This window comes from Helobdella robusta (assembly GCF_000326865.2).
Source record: "Helobdella robusta unplaced genomic scaffold HELROscaffold_35, whole genome shotgun sequence".
NCBI classification, from domain to species: Eukaryota; Metazoa; Annelida; class Clitellata; order Rhynchobdellida; family Glossiphoniidae; genus Helobdella; species Helobdella robusta.
Window position 1 is genome coordinate 1,051,316 of NW_008704704.1, and position 16,321 is coordinate 1,067,636.

Genomic DNA, 16,321 nt, shown 5'->3' on the forward strand with positions numbered 1-16,321 from the left:
AATGCATATTAGGGGCTGTTTAGCCTGCAAGGCCAACTTTGTGCGCCTATGTTTTAATATTTAATATTTTATTTATTCATCAATTCAAATCAAACAATTGTAAGAAATGAAAATGATACGGAGATCAAAAAAGAAAAGATCTTATGATAGACCACCGTTAAACAGAAAAATTTCATTTAAAATAAAGAAATAGACATTAATACAAACATAACTTTAAAATTAAACTTGCGTACAGGCTACAAAAAATATTGACAATATAATGGATTGAAACATGTTTACATATAAACACAATTATACACATGCACACATACACACACATTTATACATTCCTAATCCTATAACAACATATATATATAACCCACATATATGTATAATAACGTAGCATACCTAAATAGTGATATCATGTGTACAGGATAAAAGAAAAGTTTTATTACGTTTGGTTACACTATATGATAGTTTTCTTCACAATTTGAAAAGCAAGAGTCCTACATTTATATCAATTTGTAAAAGGTAAATGGGATTTAGTTAACGTCGTTATATTATGGAATTAACACCGAAATAGTCTTATAATTTTATAAAATATAAAAATCAATTTAATCTCTGATTTATATCTATTTGAAATAAATTTATTGTTCTTAAATTTCATAAATATGCACAAAATATCTATCTCTGTAAAGGCAATATTAGTAATATAGTAGAAGCCTGTTTACTAGACTACAGGTTAAAAGCCGGTCTTAGGAACCAGTCTTTTGGGAATCAAATCCAACTTTGAAAGCCTAATTTACTTCATCTTATCAAACTAAATTGTTAACAAAAACCATTTTAATTGAACAGCAAACTTGACAGTCTTAATAAAATGTAACCTGCCAACAAAGGAGACGTGAGTTATTTTTCTTTAGCTTGATTTAACTTTTTTAAATAAGTGTTAGCTAATTTTAAAATTTAATATAAAAGCTAATTACATTGTTTTATTAAAAGTGTGCATTGCATTACATTGTCTAGTCTAGTGTGTTATGCATACTTTAAACTGAATATTACCAGAGAGTGAAAAATGCCGAATATTCGATTGAAGCTAAGCTTACATGTCTGCATGAAAAAATGTTCGACTACGTACTTCGACTAACACCAACCTAACTCAAATGTGTAGGGTAAGGATGGATATTAGAAATGCACATGCGATTCATTGTGATTAATAATAATAGAAACACAGGCACTTGAATATATCATTTCACTTTTTCACACGTTTAGACGACATTTTCCCCGAGATCGGGGGTTGCCGTTTGGCTACCTATGATGAAACCGAAATAGCCCTCGACGCCATTCTGCCGGATACTGAGGGCCATTGTCACTTCTGTCATCATAAGTAATTTATTTGGCTAATTTTTACGCAGGACGCCCTTCCTTACGCAACTACAGTTATAAGCGGTGGGCCTAGCCTTTGATGATCCAACATCACTCACAAGGCAGTGAGGGTCAGTTTAATGTCATAACCAGGACATAACTTGAATATATCTACCATAGAAGCTAAACGTTGCAAATGTGCATATCATGATTATAAAAACCTTAAACATTAAACAGCCAAAATAATATAAATTTTGATTTGAAGAACCACACATTCTCAAAGAATGTAAATCCACTGTATATTAAATAATAACAATTAAAAAATTGGAAACATTTACAATGGTATATTTTTATAACAACTTACTTAAAACATGATTCTTGAAAGTTGAAAGCATTTCCTTTTTATATAGCATTTGAAAAATGATTATTTTATTTATGGAGAGCATTTTTGTAACTACCCTAAATTTTAACGAGACAGAAAAATTAATTACTGTGTGAAACCTGCAGGTCATAATATATATAGCTGTCTGCTCTAACAGTTTGCATCAGAAAAGCCAACAGCCAACATCACAAGAGAAATATAAGAGTTAAAGGATGTGACATTAAATTCAAGAGAAGATATGGTTTAACCATTCAAAAAACATTGAAAAGTCTGATGATGATAATAATTATAATTACTGTTCTTATTATTATAATAATAACTATTAAAATAACATCCAATAGTAGGCGGACATGCTTAAACTGAACTTTGGTAGTTGCGGTTGTGGGAACACTGAACTGAACAGCTTAAGCATTCGACCGCCGCGTGTGACATATTATATGTTATTCTCATGGCTGGAGAACAAAGACGTGTGCATACATAAAATAAGCCAACATACTTGATGCCAGTTTATACATTTGGTGTCAAATTTGTTAGCCGTTGAACGTCCTACCTCAGGAAACCGGGTCTCTGGACGCAAAACGAAGATTGATTGATTGTTAGCCGTTGAACAATTCAATATCGTCTTATATAAATTTTATATCATAGAGGCATGTATGAAGAAGTTAAGTAGGTGAAGGCTATTTTTACTTCGTCAGCTGTAACAAAAGACAGATTACAGGCTCAGACAATCAGAAAGCATTGTCCGCGTAGTTGTGGAAGATTCATCAGTGCAAGCTTCATCCTTTTGAGATTCATCAGTTGGAGTTCCATTAGTTGGAGATTCATCAGTTCAATCAAGGAGCGACGGTACATCCCATTTAATTAAACTATAGATATTAATTAAATAGCGTTTAAAAACAATAATAACAATAATAATAATATAATAATAATAATAATAATAATGTTAGTAACTGCAATAGTAAATATACAAAAACCTTGTTTGATTAATAACGTTTGAATTGACAAGTATTTCTTTTTAAGTTATTTGCCTATTTATTATTAGCAATAAAATTCGTTAAGAATTAATTTGTACTAATAAAATATTAAAAAATGAGTCAACACGTGAGAGACGACTTGCGAGCGTGCAGAATCTACTTCTATGACCACCTGACGACGACGTAGGACGATACAAATCTACAACTTTATTATCACATAATAAGAAAAGCAATTATACTAGTAATGCATATTGCATATATGTTGTGTTTCAACTTGAATTTATTTTAAAATTCTTTATTTCTGAAATTATCTTTTAGAATTTTAATCAACAACAATTTCTAATATTCTTTATTACTATTACGAAATTAAACTTCTTCAATTTATGTTTTATTAATAAAAGAAAATGTTTTAACTCAAGTTACGTCTAACAGACATTCGAATTTCTAATTTCTGGTTGACGAGCTGTCACTGGTTGTCGAACTGTCAAAACATAAGTCTAAACAAATGCCTCGGAGAATCAAAACGTGAAAGCTGAAAAGCAATATTCGTCGAGAAAAATTTCAACAGATTGTCGCCACACAGCTAGACCACCAATCGCAAGCCAGTACAGATTGGAGTACATACAAAACCGTTTTAATGAACGCTGCAACTACAGTTTGTGGGAAAACTGGTACAAAACGTCAGCATGAACGTGACACTTGGTGGTGGAATGACAGTGTACAAAATGCAATAGCTGAAAAGAAAGTTGCATACAAGCAATGGCAAAAATCAAAGTCTGCTGATGACCACAAAATTTTCCGTGAGAAGAACAACTATGCAAGACGTCAAGTTGCACTGGCTCGGACAGATCAGTGCAGAGGGTGGCTCACTAAAAGCAAAGGTGAACAAATGAAATCTCTGTATCGTATAGCAAAACAAGCAAAGCGTTCGAAAAAAGATATAGTCGGTGCCTCATGTATCAAAAACGACAAAAATGAGATGGTTCTTGAACAAGATGAGATCAAGCTACAGTGGAGAGAATACTTCAACCGTCTATTAAACGAAACAAATCCCATCAATGTTAAATTTGACGCTCCGCCCATCGAAGGTCCGATTCCAGACATCACTGTAGAGGAGCTTACAGAAGCTCTGAAAGCTATGAAGGATGGAAAGGCAGCAGGGCCCTCTGGACTCACAAATGACATTATCAAAGCATCTGGTACTGCAGGTATCCAAACGTTACTACAACTTTGCCGTGAAATCTGGAGAAATTGCTCAATGCCGACTGAATGGAACTATAGCATGACAGTCCCGCTATACAAAGGCAAAGGTGATCCATTGAACTGTTCATCATATCGGGGTATACGTCTGTTAGAACACTCCCTGAAAATTGTCGAAAAAATCATTGAGAGAAGATTAACGTCGTGCATCACAATCGGAAATTATCAATTTTTGTTTCCTAGCGGGGAAATCAACAATTGATGCAATTCACATCCTTAGTGCAACTGCAAGAGAAGTACCTCGCAAAGCATCAACAACTATCGCACATTCTGTAGACCTTGAAAAAGCATTTTATCGACTTCCCCGTGAAGCAATCAGGTGGAGACTATCTTGCTCGACTTGTGATGGAAATGTATACGAATACTAAGACTTTCGTCAGCACAACGATTGAAAACACAGATGCATTTGACATCGGCGTTGGAGTTCACCAAGGCTCGATTCTCAGTCCACTGTTATTTATAACTGTGATGGAAGAAATCACAAAACCGATACGCACTGGTGACATTTGGAATCTAGTATATGCTGATGATATCAGCCACGTCTGAGCAGAATGCAGCAAGGATGTTTGAAGATTGGAACACCAGACTCGCCGATCATGGTTCAAAGTCAACATCAGCAAAACCAAAGCAACGAACACTGGTGAACCCATCCAATCCACAGCTACTGGACGATGGCCCTGTTCGGTTTGTAAAGCTGGTGTAGGTAACAATTCTATCAAGTGTCAGCAGTGTAACCAGTGGTGTCACAAAAGTTGTTCAAAAATAATTGGTACTTTATCTAAAATGTCCAATTTTGTTTGTCCTGCTTGCATCAATCCACAACAACAAATTCAAAATAGCACTGTTTTTGAAGCCATTAAAATAGAAAAAGTCACAACGTTTCAATATCTAGGGGATGTTCTAGATTGTACTGGAACAGCTGAAGCTGCCGTTCGAGCACGCATACGTGCAGCCTGGAATAAATGGCATCTCCTTGCCTCTATATTGATGCGGCGTGACATTCCACTACCACTACGATCAAGACTTTATAAATCTGTGGTACGTCCGCTATTGTTATATGGTGCAAAAACATGGCCAATGACAACCAAACTGGAACAACAACTTCAACGAACCGACATGAAAATGCTCCGATGGATGCAACGAATTAGTCTGAAGGACCACATCAAATCTACCGAAATCCTGCGTCGTGCTGGTTTAGATGATATAAAGGACGAATGCCGGCAACACCGTCTGCGGTGGTTTGGTCATGTCAAACGAAGTGGAAACAGTGCCATAACTTCTCTTGCAGATGTTGAAGTACCTGGCACACGTCCCAAAGGCCGTCCAAAGAAGTCCTGGTCGCAAACAATCGAGCAAGACATGAAAGCTCTAAATTTAAATGAAATGGATACAACTGATCGTCTAATTTGGCGCAAAAAGTTGATGGCAAAGAAAACAACGTCCTACCTCGGGAAACCGGGTCTCTAGACGCAAAACGAAGATTGATTGAATTCCTAATGTAGCCACACGTTCCAATTTCCACATACGGTTATTCCATTCTCTCCATGTCCATGCATACACACATGTGTTAATTCATTCCCAGCACATGCATACACAGTTGTACTTCATTCTCACCTGAGCGCAGGCATACACAACAAGTGTTAATTCGTTCACAGCCATACTTTATCATTCAATACACTACACCCCTTCCTCCTTAATTATCAACTCTTCTACCATCCATACCACAGCGGTGGAACTCCTTTGATAGTTAGGGTTGAACATCGCAAAGCTGGTTCTTCAACTTGGTCCTTGATCACATCTGGTTGCTGCTCGAAAATCTCTGACTGTCATGGATCCACTACCCTTGGTTGTTGAACTGTCTCACTCGGCATCATGGGATCAACAGTATCGTTAGGTTCTATGTTTGGTAAAACAATTATTTCCTTTTTCTGTTGACTTCTGCAACCTTTGTCGTGACTCAATAGATGATCTACGTGTCGTTTCCATAGTTTTTTATACTCATCAACTTGAACCATGTAGGTTAAATTTGCCAACTTATGTAGAACGATTCCAGGTATCCATGTTGTTTTATTCAACCAAAATTTTCTAACCCAGACACTGTCTCCAGGGTAAAAATTTCGATTACCACTTCCAACGGTTGCCTGCTTTTCTTGTGACTTTTTAACATTATCTTCTGGTATGCATCGCACAGCATTCAAAGGTGATCTCAGACGCCTTCCCATCATCAGTTGTGCTGGTGAATAACAAGTTGTTGGATGTTATGTATTTCTATAAGTTAATAGAAATCGTGAAATGCGATGCATAAGTCACTCGTAAGACAATTCTTGTTCTCCAATAACCGCTTTGAAAGTAAGAACAAATCTTTCAGCTTCTCCATTAGATCGTGAGTGATATGGTGAAGTGCAGATATGTTTAATATTAAACCTCCTACAAAAAGCTTGGAATTCTTTTGAAGTAAATTGTGTTCTGTTATCTGATACAATTTCTGCAGAAACCCCAAATCGAAGTAATTGTAACAGTGCTTTTACAGTGTTCTGTAAAGTAGTTTTTTGTACAGGAATAACTTCCGGCCACTTTGTTCTTGCATCTACTACAATAAGCCAATAAAGTCCTTGCGTCGGTCCAGCATAATCAATATGCAATCAATGCCATGGCTTCTCTGGAAATTTCCACGGATGAACCTTAGCTACTGGTGCTTCAGATCGAATGCTCTGGGAGTGTGAACAAATTTTTACCATCTTTTCAATGTGTACATCTATTTTAGGCCACTATACAAAGTTCCGAGCTAGATTTTTCATTCGAACTATGCCTGGATGTCCTTGATGCAATTCTTCTAAGATGGTTTTCCACATACTTGTCGGAATAATTATACGTTGACCTCGATAGATTATGTTATTTACAATTGATAATTCGATTAGATGCTGCTTGTAAGGTTCCAAAACTTCGTTCCTATCTTCTTTAGGCCATTTTCCGTAAGCTAAAATATGTGATAACTACATCTTTTTTCATAGCCTTATGTAGTTGTTGATATGAAAACAAGCTGGGCCCCAATTCATCGACATCATGAATTTCAATGTCAAAAATATCGATCTCATTGTCGTCCTGTTTTTCTAAAGTTAGACGAGATAATGCATCAGCATTACCGTGTTGGGTCGTTGATTTTTACTGAATCGAATATTTAAAACCTTGTAAAATCAAAGCCCATCTTTGGAAACGTCGAGATGTTCGGTTGGGGATAGGTTTATCTGGTGATAACAAAGTCAATAATGGTTCGTGGTCTGTAACCAACAAAAATTCTTTACCATACACATGTTGTTGAAATTTCGAAATGCAAAAGATAATGGCATAAGCCTCTTTTTCTACTTGAGCGTAATTTTGTTGTGTAGGGTTCAATTTCTTAGAAGCATATGCAATTGGTTTTTCATCGCCGTTTGAAAAATGTGAAATAACGTTGCTCCAACTCCATAATTAGACGCATCTACTGCTAGCCCAATAGGCTTCAATCGGTCGAAATGACACAATACTGGTGCTTTAGATAATTCGTCTTTGATCATAGAAAATGCTTCATCATGCTCTTTTGTCCATTTCCATTTATTTTTTTCTTTAGTCAAGTTATACAATGGTACTAAAATATCTGCCAAATTCTTACAAAATTTCCCATAGTAATTGACTAGTCCTAGAAATGATCGTAATTCATTGACATTTTTTTTGGTTTTGGTGCCTTTTTGACAGCTTCGACTTCATCTGGTGCCGTGTGCAGTCCATCTTTGTCAATAATATGACCCAGATAATTTACTGAAGATGCTCCAAAATGACATTTCTTGAAGCATAACCTTATTTCAAATTCTCTGGCACGTTGAACTATTTTGTTTAATCGCTCTAAGTGTTCTTCCTCTGTACGTGCCGCTACCAAAACATCGTTCATGAAGGTTGATGTTCCTTCTAATTCACGAATTCTAATCTGATCCATAGCACGTTGAAAAATCGCTGGAGCCGACGCAATTCCAAACAGTAGATGTTTGTATCTATACAATCCTTTTCTCGTGTTAATTACCAGGTATTTTTGTGCTTCATCGTCAAGTTCAATTTGATGGTAGGCTTCGGCCAGATCCAAGGTTGAAAAATACCTGCAGCCTCCCAATTTCGCAAAAAGGTCTTCAACTCTTGGTAACGGGCACCGCTCTACCATCAATGCTTTGTTAATAAAAACTTTAAAATCTGTACACAATCGAACTGCTTCTGTTCCTCTTTTTGCCACGATAACAATTGGTGATGCATATTCGCTGATGTCTCTAGCCACACGCTCAATAGTTCCCCTTTTTTCCATTCGTTCTAATTCGAGGTCGACTTTCTTTTCAATAGCAAATGGAACTGGTCTGGGTTGCCAGAATTTCTTAATTGGCATTTCCTTGAGCGTGATGCTGGCTTCAATACCTTTGATGCAACCTAATGTTTCGCTAAAAATATCTGTGTATTTTTGTAGTAGTTTTTTCAAATCTTTATCAGCTTTGTTGGCGGATTCATCCATCTTCGCTGAATTCATGTTTACTTTGTTACTATTGGTTTTTTCTTCCCGACACTGAAAAAAATCTATGCGCATGGTCTTGATCCATCTCACCCTAACCAAGGATGTACAGTCTCTTTTAACAACATAGTACAATTGATTGCTAAATTTCTTTCCTTCGACTACTACAGTTCTTCTTCTACATCCGAGTATTGGAAGTTTATGTCCACTATATGATTCGAACTGTTTCTTAGCTGATTGTAAGGTGGGTGAACCAATTTTTATCCAATCTTTTTTACTGATGATCGTCTCTAATGTACCTGTGTCTACTTCACAAGTGATTATACACTCGTCAATCTCCAAGTCAACGTATCGCTTTTTTAAGTTGCTTGTCTGATCATCCATATTAAAAATCTGAATATAGCTACTATCTTCTTCACCTTCTTCAACTGTTTTAGCCCTGGTCCAATTCTTCTGCTTTAATTGATTTTTTCCTCTCTTGGATGGCAATTTTTTTTACAAACATTTGCTATGTGACCATTCAACCCTCAGTTGTAGCATTTCGGATCCATAAATTTACAAATTCCTTCATGATTGAATCCGCAATGTTTACATTTCTGATTGTTTCCGTTCTGTTGTACTAACATTGTTTTTTTTCTCGTCCTTCACTTCCTTGCTTCAGTGAGTTGATTATTTCTTTGCCCTGAAGTAATTCAGCTGTCTTGTGGGCTCTAGTATATCCTTCCGCAAAGGTAACTACATTTTCTACATCTAAATCCCGGCGCGTAAGTAAATCGGCCTGGATATTTTGGCTAGCCAAACCAAAAATAAATTGGTCTCTTAGTCGTCGATTCTCCGGTGCTGTAGCATCAGTAGCAAAATCGCATGTCTACGCCAATTGTCTCAACGCTGACATATATTCTGTCGGTGTCTCGTCGATGTTCTGTTTTCTTTGGCTAAATTGAAATCGTTCCTGGATTTCCAATCGCGGTAATTTAATTATTGACTTTACCGTTGCAGCGATTTCGTTGAATGTGTGGTTGTCGGCTGCATTTCCTGCCATTGTCCATTATTGGTTGGTTAATCTTCTTCCCATATTTTGTCTAAGCAACGCTTTTGTTTTTTCTTGGTTTATTTCATCATAAAGAATATTTTCTATTAAAAAATAACCTTTTAACCGTTTGACAAATCTATCCCAAGTTTCAAATTCTGGGTCAAACTCTTGAAATTTTCCTATCGTCAAAAAAAACAGTACTCGTATATCAATGCAATAATGATATTAATTCAACGAAATATTTTTAACTCTATAATAATTTTAATCCTCGTCGTCAATTTGTTGTGTTTCAACTTAAATTTATCTTATTTATCTTTACTTCTGAAATTATCTTTTAGAATTTACGTTTAACAGTCATTCAAATTTCTAATGTAGCCAGACGTTCCATTTTCCACATACGGTAATTCCATTCTCTCCATGTCCATGCATACACACATGTTAATTCATTCCCCGTTCCCAGTACATGCATACACAGTTGTACTTCATTCTCACCTGAGCGCATGCATACACAACAAGTGTTAATTCGTTCACAGCCATACTTTATCATTCAATACACTACAATATACAAACAAAACTAATGAATATACATTGAAAAATGGTTGTGAAAAATTTAGCATAACATAGCCAACAGAAGATGCAAATAAAAATGCTAAATGACGTCAAAAATAGAAAACACGATTTACATTTTAAATAATTTCACATGAAAGTTAAAACTAAATGCTGTGAGACTTAAAAAATACATTCGAACCTCAAGTGCGGCAAGAAATATGTGAAAATGCCTGGTAATAAAAAAAAACATTGATAGACTGTTTTTTACTTTATAATCAGATTTTTGTTTGATTTTGAAGAGTTCATGATAATGATGATGAAGGAATAATAAAATTATAAGCCAACATGCCCTGTGCCAATTTGTGCCAAATTTGGTTTATGATAAACACTCAGAATATTGATTAGAAATATAGTGCCTCAGGACAGTTTATTGTGTTTCATTTACAAATAATCCAACTGAACCCACACAATAGAAATTTTGTTATTTGAGCTGTCACAATGATGTAAATGGGCTGAGAACTGACCAAATGCAATTCATAACAAAAGTAACCGTCAATACTCTGGCAATTGTTTGAAGTAAATGTTTTACAAAAAGAATAAGCTAACCTTCAGCTTCCAGATTCCCTTGCAGTGATGTTCACAATGTTCTTTCAAAAATAATTTGCAAGTTTCTCTATTGAAAAGATTTCGGTTGCGACTGTTGAAAAGAATAACAGTAAAAAACATTAAAAATATTAAAAATTGCAAATAAATTATTATTCATTCATCGTTGATGTCAAGACATTAAGTCAAGTTCCATTTTCTTAAGTCTATGGCATCCAACCGATATTATTCATTCTGGCCTCAGTTCAAGTAGTCCAATATTGATTTGATTGTAGTAGTATTATTTTTATTTTTGATTGATTTTTATTTTCATGCCATCAAAAACTTATTTCTATTCATTAGAAATGTTCAAAATAAAAAAATTGAAACTTAAAATGCAGAGGATATTAGTGATTAGAAACCAAAAATCAAACTTAAATAAAAAACATTTTATTATAGTGATTAGAAACCAAAAACTAAACTTAAATAAAAAACATTTTATTATAGTGATTAGAAACCAAAAACTAAACTTAAATAAAAAACATTTTATTAACCTTCTTAGCAAAAACTAAATAAAATATACAGTCGGACCTCCGTATAACGAATTTGATGGTTTCAGGAAAAACATTCATTATATAGAAATTTTTTTTTTTTTCTAGTCTAGAACCACTTACAATGATGTTGCATATATATTATCTATATATCTTTATGTTCTGAAGCATCCATCTTTGCCACAAAGGCTGTTTATCCTTTTCACATGACGTACACATTGTATTTATGTGCACACACAAGCACCGAGTCATATACGCTGAGTATATGATGGCCATTGAGATGTTTGACTCAGCGAGCATTTGAACCACTGAGCCATTTCACAGGCCAACATGCGACAATTTGTTACTTTTGTTATGAATTGCATTTGGTCAGTTCTCAGCCCATTTACATCATTGTGACACTTGAAAAATTTCACTAGTAATTTCTATTGAGGAGTTTCGCTAGTAATATATCTGTTTAAGAGTTTTTAGCACCAGTCTGGTTGAAAAGTGGTTAATAATAATCCAGTTGAAGCACTTGAGGAGTGTTCTGGTATTGATCATGTTGAAAAGGATCTAGTGATATTCCTGGTGAAGAGTTTCTAGTATTATGCCAGTTAAAGAAGAGCTAACAACGTGGTGTGACCAGAGTGTCAGAGTCGTATAAAAAATATCTATAGAATTTCCAACTTCGGGCCCAACTCCAGGTAAAAATTTGACTCCAACTTAAAATTTTCAATGCTAAAATTTTCAATGCTCAAATTTTCTCAGATTTTCAGGGATTGTCAATTTTTGAGATTGAGATTTTTCTGACTCAGAAAAATCTCAATTTTTGAGATTGAGATTTTTCTGACTCAGAAAAATTTTTCAACTTTTGCATCATAATTCCACCTTACTATCACTATTAAATAGAAAATACATTGAAAAACACTTAAAACAGTCAATGTCATTGTTTTTTTTTTTAATAAAATTATTATATTTTGATGTTTAAAACATACCAAAAAAGAATGTGATTTTATTGACAATATGTATTTACTGTATTAAAGATGATACATATTTATTTTCCAAAAAACACGATCTTGAAAAAATTTATTAAAAAATTAATAACATTTTCCAGAGTCGGATGAAAAAATTCCGACTCCAACTCTGGGCCCTCAAAAAGTTCTCACTTCTCTGGTGTGACAAAGCAATATTTCAGAGTTTGTCAATACAGGTTTTGTTGATCACTAAGATTGCAGTGTGAGTGTTTAACAAGCAGTCATGATTAAATAAAACAGAATTAGATAGAAAACAGACGAACAACGACCAGCATAAACATCAAATGATACAAACTTCATATTTTTGACTGTAGACATTATAGTGGTGCCTGTTTTAACATCTTGAGACATGTATTGGAATAATGAAGAATCAATAACTGCTTTCTTTGGGCTGAAATTTATTTAAAATTATCATTATTTGATCAAAAGTAAAATCCGTTCATTTCATCATATTAACAAAAAATTTCCAATAAAAATAAAGTCTAAAAATGTCATATTAAAGAACCTTTTGATGACAATTCTTTTTTTTCCATCAGCATTAACTTCATGTTCAGTAACAAAATTGCTTAACCCATTGTTCCCAGTTCCACTGAGATTAATAACAGGAAACACTTTTATTACAATGGCGTTTTTTCTTTCTGTCTCGGTTAAGATGGAAACTTTCTCTCCAATGAAATACCTATCCCTTGTAAAGCCATATATATCATCAAGCAAATCCTTGAAGATTGTGCGTTTGGTGAGGGAAACTAAATGAAGAATGGGAAGATGTAATGTTCTTGGAAAAGAATTAATTTGTTTTCTTGAATTTCCTTCAGACTCAACAGCCTCTAAAAACGTTAAATTGTTGTGACCAGTTGATTCGCAAGTCCATATTAAACTGTTGCATAAGATTGTTTGATCAAAAAATTTCCTGCATGCAATAAAATTTAATTTAAAGTTATTTATATAAATAATTTTGGAGTTTTAAAAATTTATTCATTCTGGCCTCAGTTCAAGTATTGATATAATATTCATAACATATTATTGAATTAGATTAACTATGGCCACTTAAGTGCGTAAAACATTTGAAATTTAATTTTTATAATTATTTTTCAACTTATTTATATAGAAAACATGTTTTTAACCACTCTTCTATTCATTTCTAGTCTAGACAGGAAAAGCGTTTTTTTCTGTAATTATTTGGTAAAGAACTGTCCCTTGTGACTGTTGCGGTGCTCTTGCAAATGTGTGTTTTTATCTTGTTTTTATTGTCATGCATTTAGAAAAATAAATAAAAAAGTGTTTAAAAACTTTGTTTGCTATATAAATAAGTTGAAAATGGTGATAAAAATGATATGAAATGGGACAAGTTGCAAATAAATTTTGTTTAGATACACTAATTATTTTAAAAAAACAGAATTGTCAGCTTTTTCAACTCTATTTTGTAGTTTAAATTTAGTTTCACATAAACAAATAGAATCTTGTAATAAATATTCAACAGAATGAAGTAACTTTGCTACCAACAAAGAAACTACTAATAATGTATCAACGCAAATAGTTAAATGCGCCTGGTCTTCCTGATGCAGTGACTGGGTTTGAATACAAAGAAATCCCTGCCTATCATACACAATGTGTGTGGTGCATAGTTTTTATATACGCTCTGTTAGTTTGTCGATGAAACCTATGAAGCAAGTGCAAAAGAAAGAATGGCATTTAACCTTTTACATTCCAGTTTTTTTTTATTATAAATATTAAATTATAACTTAATTTTAAAACTCAATTTAATTCAATAATAATCATAGATCTGTTTTAAAAGAATTCGGAACTGTTACATTCCAAACATGCCTGCATAATGATTGTATGATTTCTCTGATAGTGTTTCTGCATTTAGTGTTTTCTTCTTTATAGCCACAACAAAAGTGAGAAGGTGTTAATCATACTATACAAAAATTGGAGTGTGTAGTATGCTGCATGACAGTTTATTCCAGTTTGCATTTGAAGGCTCTCCTAGCTTAGAGTTTAAATCTACAGCATTGTGCAGAGCATTCTATTCAACTTTATCTCTTAATGCTCAACTCTATTATGTACAGATAAAATATCATTAAATGCAAATCACTACTAATGCTTATCATTAAAATTTGCATAGAAATTTAATATGAAGCATTGACATGAAAGAATATATTATTTTTTTTCAATTTTTAGGTCTCAGCACTGATGTTTGAAAGTTTCTTGTTCAAATTATTAGGTTGAGGAGAAAACAATGTCGCTTTTTACTAGGTTCAATTTCTTGGTATTATTTTTAAGAAATTATTTTTGGCTACCACTGAATGTTATGCATCATTTTAAAATTTAATTGAATTTAATTGTTTATTTATGCAAACATATTAGAAAGAGTGCTTTATTTTATTGGCCTTTAAGCTTTTTCAAAAAATGTTGTTGAAGCGGGAAATTCGTATGATTTTGCTTCATGATTTCAAACCATGTCATAATGCCTCAGAGGAAAATTCGAAATGTTATACAAACATGGGGATATGCAAGTACTTCTTAAAGATGGTCAAAAAAGATTATATAATAGTGCAATTATTGTCCAAAGTTCTATGTTCTAGCCAATAAAATACATACAAGAATAACTAATAAAAATTGTAAATAAATAAAAAAAACTATTATCATGATTCAGTAAGACCTGAACATTGCATAGGAAGCATTAGCAAATACATTTCAGCTGTTCTAGGTCTCATTAACTAGTCTATTACAAAGCTATTTATTTTTATTATAAAATTTAAAATAGAAATATTAAATAGACATCATCTCTTATTAATTAAGGTCCTCAGCAGTAATTACATTTAATTTGTGATGTCATTGCCACTTATGACCAGGGCCGCCGAGAGGGTATGTCAGCCAAGTCTAAAACTTGGGGCCCGGGACGGGCCCTAAAATTATTTTTTCCATCCAATTTTTTGAAAAAAAGTGGTTTCAAAGATTCGAAAAAATTACTTAGACGCGAAATATCACTTCAGCGAGAAATTAATTTTGTCTGAATGTATTGCACAAAAATATGAATTTTTCCGAATGTTCATAATCGTTTTCTACATTCACATAAAAGAGTGATTATTTAATTTATTAAAATTTACTATGCAATGTGACGTACAACAGACGATACAAATCAGCATATTATCTGTATATGTATTATATGTCTGTAAAAATGAACCGACCGAGATTAAAATTGCGATATAACATTAATTTTTCCAGAATACGCTAAATATATAAAGCTGAACTTAATTGCAAAAGTGGATTAGGATTATGTCAACATTTTTAAGAAAAACTAATATAAATTATTAACATAAAAATTACACATGCAATTGCGTATTAAATGTAAGTCCATCTCCATGGTAAAGTCGGTTTTTTCGGTGTTGTCAATCGTTTATTTAATTTGTTTGTTTTTCAGTGTAGCGTTCTTTAACTGTTGCCTCAAAACAAGAGTGAATCAGAGAAATGAGCTATCAGCATAAATCAGGTGCTTCAAAAAGAAAGGAAAAAGAAAAACGAGAAACGTTAGCAAGAAAAAACCAAAAAACATGTGACAGTTTTTTTATGATTAATCAATCAAGTTCCAATTTTCACAACGAATCTGAACCTGAAAAAATTGAAAATACTACATTGGTGGAAGAATCTCTTACCGTTATTTCTCCTGAAATTGTAACGTTTGATGTTGACGAAGGTGAAAACTCATCTGCGGCCAACAACTGCAACAAATCAACACTTTCAGTGTACGATATAGGAAAAGAAGAAAACACATTTCTTCAAACCAAAGACGTTCATGAAGCCGTCCTTAACGGTCCACCAACCTTGCCTAAAAACTTTCCAGTAGACTTTGAAGGGAACTTTTTTCCTCCATCGGCGCTTGTTTGTAAATTGAAAAATGGAGAAGAGGTCAAAAGAAATTGGTTGGCATGGAGTAAAATCAAAAATGCAATTTATTGTTTTCCATGCCGCATATTTAGTAAATTGCCTTTGCCAAATAGGTCCATGTTAACATGTCCAGAAGGATTTAGTGGCAACAAACTCTCATGGAAGAGAATTCACGATAAACTCAACCCGCACGAAAATAGTTCTAACCACAAATTGTGCT

General features: G+C 33.7%; 3 protein-coding genes across 3 annotated transcripts in view; 1 reads left to right on the plus strand and 2 right to left on the minus strand.

Annotated features, from left to right (window-relative positions):
• Positions 1 to 5,783: 5,783 nt before the first annotated feature.
• On the minus strand, positions 5,784 to 9,524 carry HELRODRAFT_175842 (hypothetical protein; the record flags this gene model as incomplete). The annotated part of the gene is made up of 3 exons (XM_009023223.1): positions 5,784 to 6,190; positions 9,107 to 9,273; positions 9,376 to 9,524. 3 exons carry the CDS (start codon positions 9,522 to 9,524, stop codon positions 5,784 to 5,786), a joined length of 723 nt encoding a protein of 240 aa, XP_009021471.1.
• Positions 9,525 to 10,505: 981 nt separating this feature from the next.
• Positions 10,506 to 13,352, minus strand: HELRODRAFT_175843 (hypothetical protein; the record flags this gene model as incomplete). Its single annotated transcript, XM_009023224.1, has 5 exons — positions 10,506 to 10,583; positions 10,671 to 10,761; positions 12,509 to 12,604; positions 12,719 to 13,123; positions 13,327 to 13,352. 5 exons carry the CDS (start codon positions 13,350 to 13,352, stop codon positions 10,506 to 10,508), a joined length of 696 nt encoding a protein of 231 aa, XP_009021472.1.
• Positions 13,353 to 15,684: 2,332 nt separating this feature from the next.
• The window catches only part of HELRODRAFT_175844 (hypothetical protein), a gene marked incomplete at both ends in the record, with an annotated part of 4,595 nt that continues 3,958 nt past the window's right edge, over positions 15,685 to 16,321 (plus strand). The window contains one exon of the mRNA XM_009023225.1: positions 15,685 to 16,095. Within this exon, the coding sequence (XP_009021473.1) occupies positions 15,685 to 16,095 (411 nt within the window). The remainder of the gene's footprint in view (positions 16,096 to 16,321) is intronic.